Source organism: Podarcis erhardii (assembly GCF_964252035.2).
Source record: "Podarcis erhardii genome assembly, chromosome: 4".
In the NCBI taxonomy this organism is placed as follows: domain Eukaryota; kingdom Metazoa; phylum Chordata; class Lepidosauria; order Squamata; family Lacertidae; genus Podarcis; species Podarcis erhardii.
In genome coordinates, this window is record NC_138508.1 from 23,236,862 (window position 1) to 23,250,988 (window position 14,127).

Sequence of the window (14,127 nt, forward strand, 5' to 3'; positions counted from 1 at the left end):
TGCAGGGGAATGTTGGTCCAGCCAGTTTAAACTTCCTGTTATACCTGGCTGGGGCATCCTTTCCTTTGCATGTGACCAGTAGGTGGGCGTGACCTTTCCAGACCTGGTAAAAGGCCAAGTCATGTAGCCACCTCCCTTCTTTTTTGTCCTGCCTGCTTCCTGCTTCACCTGGACTGCACTGCTGGCTCTCTCAGCCAGCAGTCCCTGGGTTATCTCCCATATGGGGTAAACCTATTTCTATGTATCTGTAATTTTAAGCCTAAAGCCTGCTTCCAGGCATCACATTGTGCTCTGCCTGATCATGAGTAAACTTCTTTTTGTTACTTATGAATAAGACTGTTGTGTCTTTATTCTTTTAGGAGGGATTAAAGGGGTCTTACCAGGAACATATCCCAATCTGGGCAAGCCAGATTGAATTGCTTATTATTTTAAGAGATTCTAACGAGTCTGCAACCAACTTCCTGCTGTGTGATATGGGAATGTACTCTGCTATATGAAGAAATTTGCTAGTGCAAGTTAGGAAGGATAATATTAATCAATCTATCCTCTTCTGTTGCCCACAACTTTCCCACAGGCAGGTGCATTCTGCCAGCTGACATTTCTAAGCCACCTTTAAAAACATTCTCTCACAGGTGATTTTCAAATCTGAAGCTGAGGCGTTGTGATTCCCTGCTTCCCACTCCCACACACACACAAAAAAACACAAGTTCAGTTCTAGGCCAAAAAAGAACCCAAAAATGTCAGTGTGGGGCTAAGGAAGCCCTCTTGGTGCCAACGTTGTCTGTTTTTAGCCCCAGACAAAAGCATTTTTATTTACCCAGGTTTTGGCCCTTGACTTGGAGGGTAACCAGTTATGTCTGTGGCCTCTTTTTGAGTCAAGTCTCGGGACCAAATGGAAAGGATTCAGACTGTGATTCAGCACACTGTGTCTTTGTTTGTTAATCAACACCTGCATAGTTGTGCCCCTTCTTTAGTATTTTTCATTGCTTCTCATCCAGAAGTGATAGGTGCAGAATTCTGTTCAAAAGAGTCAAACACAATTCTCAAGACAATATTTAATTGTCGTTAACCTTCATGACTACCAAAAAGTAGCAGATATACACTGTAAAGGGTGCAGGTACATAGAGTTCAGTCACAGCAGAAGAACTTCACATCATTAAGTGTTGTATCATCGTCCTTGCCTTGGAGACCCTCCACCTTTGTCTGGATCCCACAGATATAACCAGAGGAGCAGCGATTGCTCCATGCACCAAAATTACCCCAGGTAAGTCCCTGGCCCATCAGCCCAGTTCCATCTTGACAGGTGAACTGGATGTTGTTGGCGGCCGTATCATCACCTTTGCCCCGGGGTGCTTCCACTCTCAGAGAGAAAGAGATCAGGTTGCTTTGGGGGCAGTAGTGAATCCCTGTCCAGGTTCCCCACCTGTCAAAAAAGACATTGGTGTTAATTAGTAACACATGAGGAGCCTTCTGCTTACACCTAAATGGATCAGGTCCATGTGAATATTCCAAGAGGATGCTCCCAATGTCTCAAGGGCTTTGTATTGTTGCATTCAAAGGTTCACAAAGCAATTGCCTCTGCCCTTCCTTTCTGCCCCAACACTCCCTTCTCCCAGTGAGGGCAGAAGCAGTTCTCCAGGAACCCAGAAGCAGGTATTGTAGCTGTCTGAGTCTGTGAAACAGTTAATTATCACTTTAATGTATCATTTCCCATAAATATTGCTCAACACAACCTAAGATCATCTGGGCCTGAGATGTTTGCCTCCTTAAATCTCATCACTGCCCTCTCACTTGCCTTCTTCTCGGAGGCCAACACCCATAGCAAACCAAGAGGGAGAGGGCAAGATAACCAGAGGCTGCTGCTCCCAGTCCTTCCTCCTGTCCCTTGCTCAGAGAGATCCAGTGAACTTGTAAAGATAGCAAGAAAGAGTTGCAGCTAAATAAGAAAGCTCAAGGAGTCCGTACTGGGTCCCCTATTGGGATACAGGGATTGGCAAGTGACCAACAGTGCCAACCTCTAAAACCAGGCCTGCTATCAATTTTGGGGTCCTGCAAAGTTGAGTTGGAAGCCAACAAAAGGCTAGAGTTGGTGCCCTTTGAGAGGTCAGGAAAAAAAGGTGAATCCTATGGTTTCTTTGTGCTGGTCTAACCTAGCATAACAAATTTCAGTTCAGCCCCTCCCACCAACACCTTCCCAAAAATTGCAACAAAATGGAAATGAAATCAAGAGAGATGCTCACGGTCCACTTGCAGACTCAATTACTGAACTGTCAGTGCAGTGCAGGCGAATTCCATTTAGGGCTGTATCATCATCCTTGACACCACCACCTTGGTTTGGCTCTACCTGGTGGGAAGAGACAAAGAGACTGGGTTAAATCTGAAGATAAACCAAGGAGTGCAAAAATCAAAGTCAAAGTAAATCTGTCAGGGACTGGACTGAGGAGGAATGGTGGGAGGCCCCCCCCCCCATTTATCTGTCCACCCCCCCAAGGGCAGGAGGACAGTATTGATTTAGAACAGTGGTTTGCAGAGGGGCAGTGGTTTGCAGAGGGGCGGTGGTTTGCAGAGGGGCATAGCCCAGAGGGGGAAAGCTTGGAAATACTGGGTGAGGAACAGCTAGAATAGGAAACACCAGGAAAGAGACAGCTGGCAGATTCAGTGTCCTTGAACAGCATTACTGACCCTACTTCGCCTAAAGTTTGGAAAGTGATAAAAAAGAAAGTGCAACAGCAAGATTACTCAATGTAGGAGTGGTGTAGATTAATGCTGACGGAGGGGGTGAACCTTTACTGGGAGCAAAGCCAATATTTAGAGAGATATACAGCCCTTTGCTTCTCAGTGTGATTATTTGGTAAGAACTTATTTGGTAGGAACGCTCCTTTCGTTTGATCTGCTTATTTACTGCCACCAGGGGAGGGATCCGATTCCCCAAAGCCTGACAAAATCATGAGTTCTATGAGATCTAAGTTCAATTAACTTGACATGGATGCAACAGTTTTCAGCTGGAATTATCCATGCCCTTAAGTCTGCAGCCTCACCTGGATACTATTACCATGACCAGGGTAGATTTTCCATGCCTGAGATAGGAATGCAGCCCCTTTCTAACCATGCAGTAATAGAGATAAAGCTCTTTCCCTGGGCAGATGACTAAGAGGGAGAGCGTAGGCTTAAAATAAAGGGTAGTATTCCATTAAAATTTGTACAGAGCAGTCCTATTGATAGTAATAACACGACTCAGGTGTGTTAATTTCAAGAATTCTACACCAAGTAAAACCTGATTACTGTGTTCCGTTCATAGTTTTTTTAAAGAATCAGAGTTGGAAGGGAAAATAAGGGTCATCTAGTCCAACTCCCTGCAATGCAGGAATTATTGCCCAACATAGGGCTTGAACCCACAACCCTGAGATTAAGAGTCTCATGCTCTACCAACTGAGCTATCACACCAGCCATTCTTTGTGGGTGGGTGATGAAACACACTTCGTACTGCCATAATTATCAACCTTGAGTGATTAAAAAAAAATAGAGTTTGGCAATCACTTCCCATACTGCAGGCTTCCCAACTTTGATCCCTCTCAGATCTTTTAGATGATAACACCCATCATCCCAGACCATTTGTCATGCTGGCTGGGGTTGATGGGAGATGGAGTTCAACATATCTGGAGATATGTTGGAAAACATCCTACATGTAAGCAGTCCCACCAAACAGAGTCAGCCCAGTCATTAGGCAGGGTTAGGCTGCTGCTTCGGGTGCCAGAAGCCCCCCCAGGTGGCATGCCCATGGGTGCCCCATCGGCCTGGCCACCTCCACCATCAGCAGAGAAGCACCTCCACCACTGGCACTGATTTTGGGCAAGGTAGGTGGTTGAGGTAGTGGTGGCAGCAGTAGGGCAAAGTGGATCTTCTCTTTTTGCCTCAAGCAGTGAAACAGGATGCACTGCCCCCCCCCCCACCAAATAATCTGCCTGCATATCAGGCCTTTTTTATTCCAGCCAGAACTCGCCAGAACTCAGTTCCGGCAGCTCTCAAGTGGGCACTATTGCCATTCTAAGAGAACAAGACACCTCTTTTTCTAGGAAAATAGCACCGCTGCATAAGTTGCTAATATATTTCACTCAGTGGCCCAAATGACCATCTGGCTCCTCAACCTCTTATTGTCCATGATTTAGATAAAGCAGGGGACCAATAAACTTAAGAGTCCATCAGTTCCCTATTCTTTCCTCTTCTTCAGAAGGTATTCAGAAAGAAAGGAAGGGAGGAACTTCAAAGTGAGCCGATAGTGACAGCAACCCTGGAGGAAACCTTACCTTCAGTGAGAAGCCATGAGCATATCCCTGAGGGCAAAACTGGATTACCCCCCAGCTACCCCAAGGTCCTCCATTTGTCACAGAAAGGACGGAATTAAAGTCTCGGGCTTCCACAAGCCCAAGGCAGCAGCAGAGGATCAAGAAGAACGCAGGTGAGGCAGTGGGATCCATGATATCTCTGCTCTGAAGCTACCGGTAGTTGAAAAAAAGCAGCCTTGGGAATTTATAGCCCAGAGGTCTGAGCCGGGTCATACCCTGAGACAAGGAAATACTTTCAAAACTTGCGAAAGGTAAAAGAAGACCACCAGTAGGTTTATTTGCATTGAATGTGCTTTACGTGTCAATAGTGACTACGGCATTAAGGAAGCAGTTTGATTCTGCTAAACCTCTTGGAGCTGCAAGGGGTTTTTTTGGCTGGAACTGGTCTGAGGCAAAGTAAACCAGAAGAAAATGACCTCTTGGTGACATTGTGTTGCTCACTTGGGCATTATTATTCCTTAGGACAGCTATAATAAGTGAAAGGAGGATGAAACTGTCACTAAAAGCTGAGGACACGATGTGTGAACCTCAAGTAGTGACTGCCGGACCTGGCCCTGTCGTGAACCATACTGACCTACACTTCTTCGATTGCAGATGGTGAGGGATGGTGAATCTCACACGGCCACCACCCCATCTGCTGCTCTTAGAGCCGCCCTGTTCCATCTCCACTGCCTTGACCCTGACGGACTAAGCAGCCATATGACCACATAGACTGTTCCTGGCCCAGTGTGCCTTCAGAATCTCCTGCCCGCAGTATGACTGCACATCAGGCTCACTGATTCTAGGGGGCTGAGGTTTCTTTGGCCCTCTCAATATTTTTTGGGAGGGGGCCTGGCCCCCTTAGTGTCAGGAGACACCGCAGGTTTTGTGGTGTCACACACATCTCCCAACACCACGCAGGCCAGTGCAGCCTTCCACTAGGTGCACTGGCCTGTGCAGTGTCGAGAGACGCACATGACGTCACGCAACCCTTCATTCCCCAGCTTCTCCCTGATGTGCTTGCATGTGTAGGGATGTGTGTGTGTGTTTGCACACACACACCTGCCTAAAGCTAGGATCTAGTGAACAACAGAGATGTTTACACAATGTAAGTACACAAAGAAGGCATTGCTGCATGCAATCAGCTATGAAAACAGAGTCCTGTTTTATACGGAAAATAAAATGCCTACACCAAACGAAGGAAAATGGTGAAGCTGACATACAAACACTTTGTATTTACCCTTCCCTATCATTTTGAAGGGCAAATTATTTAAATTATTTAATTGCAATGGTTTGGCACCTAGTGGTTATGTAGGGAATATGTGGATTGTTTATTCCTTTATTTTAAATTGTGCCTTATACTGTCTACATGCCTACTCAGAAGTAGGTCCCACTGAGTTTGATAGCATTTACTCTCAGGTATGTGCCTGATCAAGGGACACGGGTGGCACTGTGGGTTAAACCACAGAGCCTAGGACTTGCTGATCAGAAGGTTGGTGGTTCGAATCCCTGTGACGGGGTGAGCCAGCGTTGCCCGGTCCCTGCTCCTGCCAACCTAGCAGTTCGAAAGCACGTCAAAGTGCAAGTAGATAAATAGGTCCCGCTCTGGTGGGAAAGTAAACAACGTTTCTGTGCGCTGCTCTGGTTTGCCAGAAGCGGCTTAGTCATGCAGGCCACATGACCCAGAAGCTGTACGCCAGCTCCCTTGGCCAATAAAGCAAGTTGAGTACCACAACCCCAGAGTCGGCCACTACTGGACCTAATGGTCAGGGGTCCCTTTACCCTTTAACTTTACCCTGTTTGCCTGATCATGCTCATGGTTTCCCGTTTTAAGAGGCTTGCTCCAAAATGAAAAGTCACTATGGCTTACAAAACTCAAAAAGTAATAAAAATATTTAGCAATCCTGCTGATAAGATTATTTTCCCCCTTCAATGGGGAAGGAAGTTCTGCAAACATATTTCACAACAGCTGAAAATGGTGCAATACTTTTATCTTTCCAGAAATTGATAATATTTCTCCCTCTCTCCTGTTGAGGATGTTGTTCAAATATTAAACTAGTACTATCCACTGTAAAAGTTGTTTTATGTCAGTTAGTCTTTAGGATTCATGGCGGATGAATATGCAGTTGTAAATGCTTAAAATAAGACTCCATGGATGGGATGGGGGGAAGTCTCGAGATTCAGAGAATCTCCTCATACAGATATGTTTTTACTAATTTGTGTTTATTTGTGTTTTTTCTGAATAATTTTTTATTAACCGACCAATCACATCAAATCAAACCAAATTACATAAATTCCAAATTACACAGCCGAATTTTAAGTTTTTGTTGGGGGTACCCATATTTCAAGTTCCGAAGGAGATCCAATCAACTTCTTGCTTCTTGCTGCTTTTTTAATGTCCACAAATCTAACCTTATGATGTTCACAGTACTATCCAGTCCTTTCTTATTGTTTTTCCACATCTCTTGTTGTTATTTTCATATATTTTTCCTTTCTCTTTGTGACCTCTGATAGTATCCACAAGCTGGTTAGAACAGTTTGTAATCCTGCGTGGATATTATTATTTTTTATCCAGTAGCCATATCCAGACGTTTTCCATATAACATCACTTCCATACATCAAAACAGTCTTAGCGTCATTAATCTTCACCAATCTGCCTCTGTTCTCAAAACCTTTGAGGAGATTCACCAGGAATGCAGTCTGAAAACAAGTCCGTTCTGTCCTCCCAGCTATAAATCCTTTGGCAAGAAGGCGACTCCGAATTAATTGCTGCGCCATTCCAAAAGCTCTTATTGCTTCTCGATTTCCATAAATCATACTTTTGGTTAAAGTTTATCTCCACACAGACCTTAATCATCCTGCTTGGGTCAGTTCAACCGACGATTCTAATGAGGAGGGGTTCTTGTAAATCACATAGAAGGAAAGTAAAAAAAGGTTTCCCCCCCCCAATCAGTCCCGTTGTCAAACATACCCAGCCTTTGGTGTATCTTCATCGTAAAATATTCCTGTTTCTCCAACCCGTCGTCTTCTTTCGCAGAGGTCACTTAAATTAGCAGACTTCACTCCCCTTCTTCACTTGAAATATGTGCATTTGCTTCTTTTGTAATTAATTATTCCAAATTGCTGCAGCTAGTGCGCGATCAGAAACAGCGTCCAGGAGAGCCGAGGTCCACACGGGGGCATTCTGCCTAGGGCCCTCACCCCCTTCTTTCGAATTAGGGGGTGATTTATGGGCACAGCAGGCAAGGGCAGTGTTCCCCATTTCCTTGGAGCAACAAGGGAGGCTGCGTACTCCCATAACAGCCTCTTAATTACCCCGTGTGGGTCAGAGAGATGGTATTGTCGGCCATCTTCCAATGCGCCCCTAGTGGCCCCCCACTAGGGGGGTGTTTATTTGTACATGGTATTTGTAAAATCAATAAAACGTTTAAAAGAAGAAGTAGAAGAAGTCTGGTTTTCGTTTTCTTTTTTCAGATAAAGCAAAATTGCTTCCACACCATAACCTCCATCTCACTAAATTTGATCCACAGCTGGAAGCAGCCATGTTTCCAAATACCAGTTGCTGGAAACCATGGAAGAGGAGCGTGCTCTTGTGCTCATGTTCTGCTCCCTGGTTCCCTGATCCTTTGTGCTTCAGCACGATCTCTGCTAGCACACCAAGCAGATACCTGTAAATTCAGCTGGCACGACACATCTAATGACACCTGCTCTGCAGCTCCTGGCAGCCAGAGGGAAGGGTGTGGAGGAGAGAAAGTAGATGCTCTTTTTACAGAATCCACAGTACACCCAAACTGACTCCAGAATTGACCATTTTCATGTCATTTGTTCTTCTACTACTAGAACTGCTGCCGTGGCTGATGCAGGACCAGTCTTCAATATATCACTTTGGGAGAAGGTGTTCAAGCAAGAGGTGAAGACTCAACTCCAGGGATTTCTGAATTATACTGGTTTTCAGTCACACAAACAGACTGAAATGGCCTTGGTGGATGATCTACACCGGGAATGGTAAGCAGTGCATGAGATCCCTGCCGCTTCCGCTGCACCACTCAGCGCTACCTTTAGAAGGGGGAAAGAGTAGGCCAGTGTGCCTTCTCAATCTGCTGTCTGCAAAGTGGCAGTGCTGGTTTCCGTCAGGTCCTTCCTCAGAGTGAGGCATTGTGGGTGAGGGCGCCCTGAAGAATGCCTTTGTCACCACTTTATGTAAGTGTTTATATACAATGGCTCGAAATGGCTGCACTATATAAGCATGTAAGAAGTTAAGAAAGGTTGCTAGTCTTGGACATCCAACTGCTCCCCTACCTGATTTTTCATTGTAATTATGGGGTGGAAGGACCTGAAGGAGACCTGCACTGCCACTTTGCAAGCAGCAGATTGAGAAGACACACTGGCCAGCAACAACAGTGGCCCCATGATCTGCTGGCTGGCTGGCCATTCAGTCTGCCACCATCTAAGTGACTGAAGATGAGGCCACTCCTGGTTGTCTCCACGTTCGTTCACACCTCCTAACTTCAGCATTTAGTGACAGTTCCTCTGTCCTGAATTCTCATTGTAGCTGTTCTAAGGGAATGGATATAGTACCCAAGTGAGTTGCAGGACGTCATCAAGACAGAATAGTTTACTTTTTGCAGGTTTATTTTGGCTTGAAGAGGTTCCAACTCAAATACCCTGCTACTCTGAGAAGCTTATCAGAATCAAACAATTTCCTTAACTCCATAGCCAATATTGACACACAATAGGTATTTCATGCAAATCTATCTACAAGTGGTGCCACCTTGTTTATTATTTCGGAGATATTTTCCGTGTTTTCCAGATGTTATCCAGCCCAAGTCTCTGGGCTATAAATTCTCAAGGCTGCTATTCTTTGATGGACTCTTTCCACCTTGATTCAGAATAGATTGCTTTCCATGGACTTCACCATCACTACTATGCTCTTCTTGATCCTCTTCAGCTGCCTTGCCCATGCAGAAGACAAGAACTATAATTCTATCCTCACAGTGACAAATGGAGGACCATGGGGCACTTGGGGGACGATCCAATTTTGTCCACGGGGATATGCTCATGGCTTCTCACTGAAGGTAAGGTTTGCTGTTAGGTTGCTGTCACAATCAGATCTCTCTCTCCTTCCTTCGTTTTTGTCTGAACACTCCCCAGAACACAGTTTTTGAACTGAACAAGGAATGTGGGGAAGCAATAGGACAGGGAGGGACTCTTAACTAAGGAGATGCTAAGCCAAATGGCCAGAATTGCTATCAAATGCTCCCTAACCTCCATTATCCACAAAGGAATGTGTTAAGGAGATAAGGATAAATGGCCATAAATAAGCGGCAGGGAGGAAAGGAGTCTGCCAGCTGCAAGAAGAGAAGTTTTTGGATTAACTATCTGCAGTCTGGATTCAGACTGTTCCTCCGAGGCTGGAAAAACAGCAAAGACGGCTTGTTTACTGGAAGCTGAATCACGGGACAAAGCGATGCAGTGAGTTTTGGAAACTGTAAGATAACAGCTTCTCCTGAGACATGACGGGAACCATCTAGAGTTGCAGGAATAAACGATACAACACCATATATGGATGGGAAAGCATCATGGGGAAAAATTGTCACAGGCAGGAAAGAATAAGGATTACAGCTAAAGTTCCTCACTTGAAACTTTATAAATTACCTATTATATCAACACTAATAGAAATCACAAGATTGTAGCTGTTATATAAGGAGTTATTTTAACTCAGTGGAATGGAATGGAAATTATTAAAATTTTGGAACACAGAAAAAATGTAATGCGGTATTGCCAAGTCATGTTTTGGTCTGCCATTTAGATTCAAAATGGCGCCTGGTACCCAAAATTCCACAAAGACCCTCACCTCAGGAACCATTAGGACCAGGTTTGGTGACAATATCTCAAGAGGTGGCTATCCTCATAGAGAGCATACACATGGAAAAACCATTTCCCAAAATATAAACTAGATTGATGTCAGCAGTTCAGCAGTTCAAATTTATCACACTCTCTGCATCTCTTTTCCCTCTAGGTAGAGCCAGTTCAAGGCCGTGGTGATGATACAGCCCTCAACGGAATCCGCCTGCACTGCACAGATGGTTCAGTTATTGAGTCTTCAGTTGGACCGTGAGTGGCTTTCTTGCTTTCCTCTCCACTTTGGTTCAATTCTTTGGAAGATAATGGTTGAAAGGGCTGAACTGAAATTTGTTAGGCTGGGTTAGATCAGCACCAGATAGGAGGGCAAGTCAACACGGCTACCCAGTTCTCTTTTGGGGGGTGGTTGAGCAGTGGCAACCAACGTCAAGTGTCTACCACCTCTCTTCCTAAGATAGTATCGCTTGCCCACTATTCCATACCTCTCCAAGATCCTGTTGATAGGAGATCCCTGAATTTGACCAACTGCTCCCTCTGGCCCAGTCCCTAGTTGCTGGTTTCTGATTCTTCTTGAGAAAGAAGTGGAGGGCCAAAGTCCCATGCCCCACATTACATCTTCTGATGTCCTATTAACATCCTCTCAGGGTTCTGTTTCCTCAGAAGAGCTACCTGGCTCAAAACAAGTTGACCCCCAATAAACTGATACTTCTCCCCATTTCAGGTTTCCCACCTCTTTTCCAGTAAACAGATAATTATTCTGGGTCATCTCAGATCCAGAAGATCTTAGGCTGTGTCAAAAAATATTTATTGCAAATATCAATGTGTAATTTAACAGTTTCATAGACTCACACACCAATAATACCTGATTCTGTGATCATGGGTTTCTCTGCCTTCACCAGGAGTGGAGGGTAGAGGGGAAGGAAGGAGCAGCAGGTGCTTTTTCAATACAATGCAAAGCCTCTGAGACACTATGAGCTTCCTCCTGTAATGCTAGTAATGGCCTGATCCCTTTTGGAGCAAGCAGATTCCTGTCCCATTTCTAATTAACGGTCAGTGTCTTCTTTGGCAGGTGGGGATCCTGGACAGGGATTCAATATTGCCCCCGTGGCAATCTAGTCTCTTTCTCTCTGAGGGTGGAAAAACCTCAGGGCAAAGGTGACGATACTGCAGCCAACAATATCCAGTTTACCTGCCAAGATGGTACTGGGCTGATGGGCCATGGACTTGCCTGGGGTAATTTTGGTCCATGGAGCAGCCGCTGCTACTCCGGATTCATTGATGGCATTCAGACAAGGGTGGAGTCTCCCCAAGGCAAGGGCGATGACACAGCACTCAATGATGTGAAGTTCTTTTGCAGTGGCTGAACGCCAAGTACCTCTCTGTATCTCTGCTGCTTTTCAGCAGTCGTGAATGTTAACCACAATTAAATATTGGCATGAAAGTAATGTGTGATTCTTTTCATTTTAATTACTTAATTTTGCACTTATCACTTCTGGGTGGGAAGCAATGAAACACACACACACACACACACACACACACACACACACACACACAGTATCTCCAATTCTAAGCTTTCCTCCACGTACCTCAAGGGGGCACAGACATTTTTCTCTCTTCCCATTTTATCCTCACAACAACCCTGTGAGGTAGGTTAGGCTGAGAGGGAGTGACTGGCCAAAGGTCACGCTGTGAGCATCATGGCCAAGTGGGAAGATCTGATACAATTGCCATACTGACTTCCTGTTAGACCATTAGCTAGTCTGGATTCTGATCTAGCATATCTACCATATCCAGAATACAAGATATGAGGGGAAATATGGAGGCACTATTCTGTCCAACTACTTAGTGAGAAATAAACCTGCTTCCAATTTTCAGTATTTTTAGCCAGTGAGTAAAGTCACAGATTGACGTTTGGCGGAGCAAGCCACAGAGATAATAAACAAATTGTCTGCAGAAGATACTTCCTGCTTGCGTGTGAATATAGTGTATAATATAATACAGATTATGAAACTTTAGTAGCATACCCTCTAACAATAAAAACCAAGGGGAAGCTGGATCAGTTTTAACGTTTTCATTCAGTACTCATGGGCTGATTTTATTCGTTTATTTGAAGCCATTTTGTCCTGAAATGTAAATGATGAAATATGGGCCTCAATGAATGACATTTATTGATTCGTTTGTTTTCCATTTCTAAATGCGAAAAGAGTGCTTCCCTTAAAGAGCCTCATGAGCCTTCTATGAGGTTTTGACTTCTCTTCTGTCTTAGATTTTATTGCCTGGCAATAGTCTTAGGAAGCCTTTTTTGTTTTGCTTTTTGTTTTGTTTTGTTTTGTTTTTTGTTTGTTTATTTATTTTATTAAATTTGCTTGACAACATTACATTATTATATATGGTATTTTGAAAAAAGAAAAGAAGTACAAATCAAAGACAAGTCTATTCAATATAATTCGCCATACATTCTTTCAAGTGTACACAAGATATGTAGAATTTAGCTGACACTGTATAATTCTCCCCCTCCCCCCGGATTATAAATAATTTGTCTAGGGCCACTAGTTAGGTGCCTAGTGAGAGAATCCCACAGGCATAGGCCCATGGATGCAATCTATCTCAATGGGAGAAACCTATCTCTAGGGCTAGACACATTCAAATGGCTACAGGCAGTCCTTCAGGTAACCTGGTCCCAAACCTACTAAGCTTTAAACCAATGTCCTGCTCTTTAAATGGGGTCTAGAAATGAATAGGTCACCAATGCACAGTCTCCAATTGTCAGGAATGATTGGTGAGTGCTAGCAGAGATAAGAGTCCGGGAATCCAGCCATATTTACAAGATTTATTGGTTTCTTGTCGCTATTTACAAGATCTCTGAAAAGTCAGCCTCCATCATGGTGAGTCAGTTGCCTGGACTGAAGAAGCTTTTGGTTTCCCCCAGCATATCCACTTCCTGAGCCCAACCCCCTTCCTTCCTCTGTTACAAGAATGGCTGGGCCCCGGAAGTGGCTCCCCCCTCTCAGATTCATTGCCTCCTGGCAGCCCTTCGTCACCTTCCTCGTCCGAGGAAGAACAGCTGCTAATTAACGGAGGCTTATCTCTGTAAGTCCCCATTCTCTCCCCCTTCTCTGTCTCCAATTCCCTGACACCAACTGCCTTGAAAATGCCAAGGCCACCACAAAAACCCTTAAGCCATCACAGCTTTTCATTATGTCATGCAGGGTCAGGGCCAGATTAAGACCTTGAGAAGCCCTAAACAAGAGCTTTCCAAACTTTGTGTCATGATGTGTTCGTTTATCAGCCACAGTGTGTAGGTGTCAGGAATGAGCCAGCTCCCAGTGAAGATTTGCAGCCAGCTGAGGAAAGCAGCCAGGAACAGAGAGGGTTAACTCTCATGCAGGAGGAAGAACTATCTCCCATGCCCCTTGGAATGCCGGTTGATAAGGGGACGACTGCGAGAGTGCTGGAACCCAGCCAAAGTCAATCAGGCAGGAACAGAGAAGGAAGTAGTCTGTCAACCGGGAAGAGGTTAGAGCTGACCCAATCTCTCCTAAGGGGCAGGCTATTACACAGGAAACAAAACAAATGATGCAAGGTCCAAAGATTCAATATCTTCTGTGGAACCCAGAAACAGACTTCAGAAGGGTCATCTTGATTGATTATGCCAGAGGCTATGTTACAGGCTATCTGTTTGTTTTTGCAATAATTCCTCCTTTTTAATTAACGACACTTACTGTGCTATCAAGCCAGGAACTTGGACGCATAACAATAGGTGTGTCACACAAATGCTCCCCATGCTCCTCCCAGGGCTGGAAAGGGGCTAGTTTGCTAGTAAAACGGAATTATTGTGTTGTGAAACAATGCATGTCTCAAAAGTTTGTCACCCACATGAAAAGTTTGGAAAGCTGTGCCCTAAACACTTAAAATATTTGAGTGCCCCCTGTGACATTACCAT

General features: G+C 44.6%; 2 protein-coding genes across 2 annotated transcripts; one reads left to right on the plus strand and one right to left on the minus strand.

Annotated features, from left to right (window-relative positions):
- Positions 1-901: 901 nt before the first annotated feature.
- On the minus strand, positions 902-4,478 carry LOC309341257 (vitelline membrane outer layer protein 1-like). Its single transcript, XM_081860840.1, has 3 exons — positions 4,305-4,478; positions 2,241-2,344; positions 902-1,423 (listed from the first exon to the last, which is right to left on the minus strand). Exons 1-3 carry the CDS (start codon positions 4,473-4,475, stop codon positions 1,129-1,131), a joined length of 570 nt encoding a protein of 189 aa, XP_081716966.1. The 5' UTR covers positions 4,476-4,478; the 3' UTR covers positions 902-1,128.
- Positions 4,479-9,150: 4,672 nt separating this feature from the next.
- Positions 9,151-11,625, plus strand: LOC309340418 (vitelline membrane outer layer protein 1-like). Its single transcript, XM_081859166.1, has 3 exons — positions 9,151-9,397; positions 10,342-10,436; positions 11,254-11,625. Exons 1-3 carry the CDS (start codon positions 9,227-9,229, stop codon positions 11,546-11,548), a joined length of 561 nt encoding a protein of 186 aa, XP_081715292.1. The 5' UTR covers positions 9,151-9,226; the 3' UTR covers positions 11,549-11,625.
- Positions 11,626-14,127: the final 2,502 nt, after the last annotated feature.

Coding starts and splice junctions, on each gene's coding strand:
- LOC309340418 (XM_081859166.1), top strand. CDS start 9,227: ATGGACTTCACCATCACTACTATGCTCTTCTTGATCCTCTTCAGCTGC. Junction 9,398..10,341: donor CTCATGGCTTCTCACTGAAG/GTAAGGTTTGCT, acceptor TTTTCCCTCTAG/GTAGAGCCAGTTCAAGGCCG. Junction 10,437..11,253: donor ATTGAGTCTTCAGTTGGACC/GTGAGTGGCTTT, acceptor CTTCTTTGGCAG/GTGGGGATCCTGGACAGGGA.
- LOC309341257 (XM_081860840.1), bottom strand. CDS start 4,475: ATGGATCCCACTGCCTCACCTGCGTTCTTCTTGATCCTCTGCTGCTGC. Junction 2,345..4,304: donor CTCATGGCTTCTCACTGAAG/GTAAGGTTTCCT, acceptor TCTTCCCACCAG/GTAGAGCCAAACCAAGGTGG. Junction 1,424..2,240: donor ATTGAGTCTGCAAGTGGACC/GTGAGCATCTCT, acceptor CTTTTTTGACAG/GTGGGGAACCTGGACAGGGA.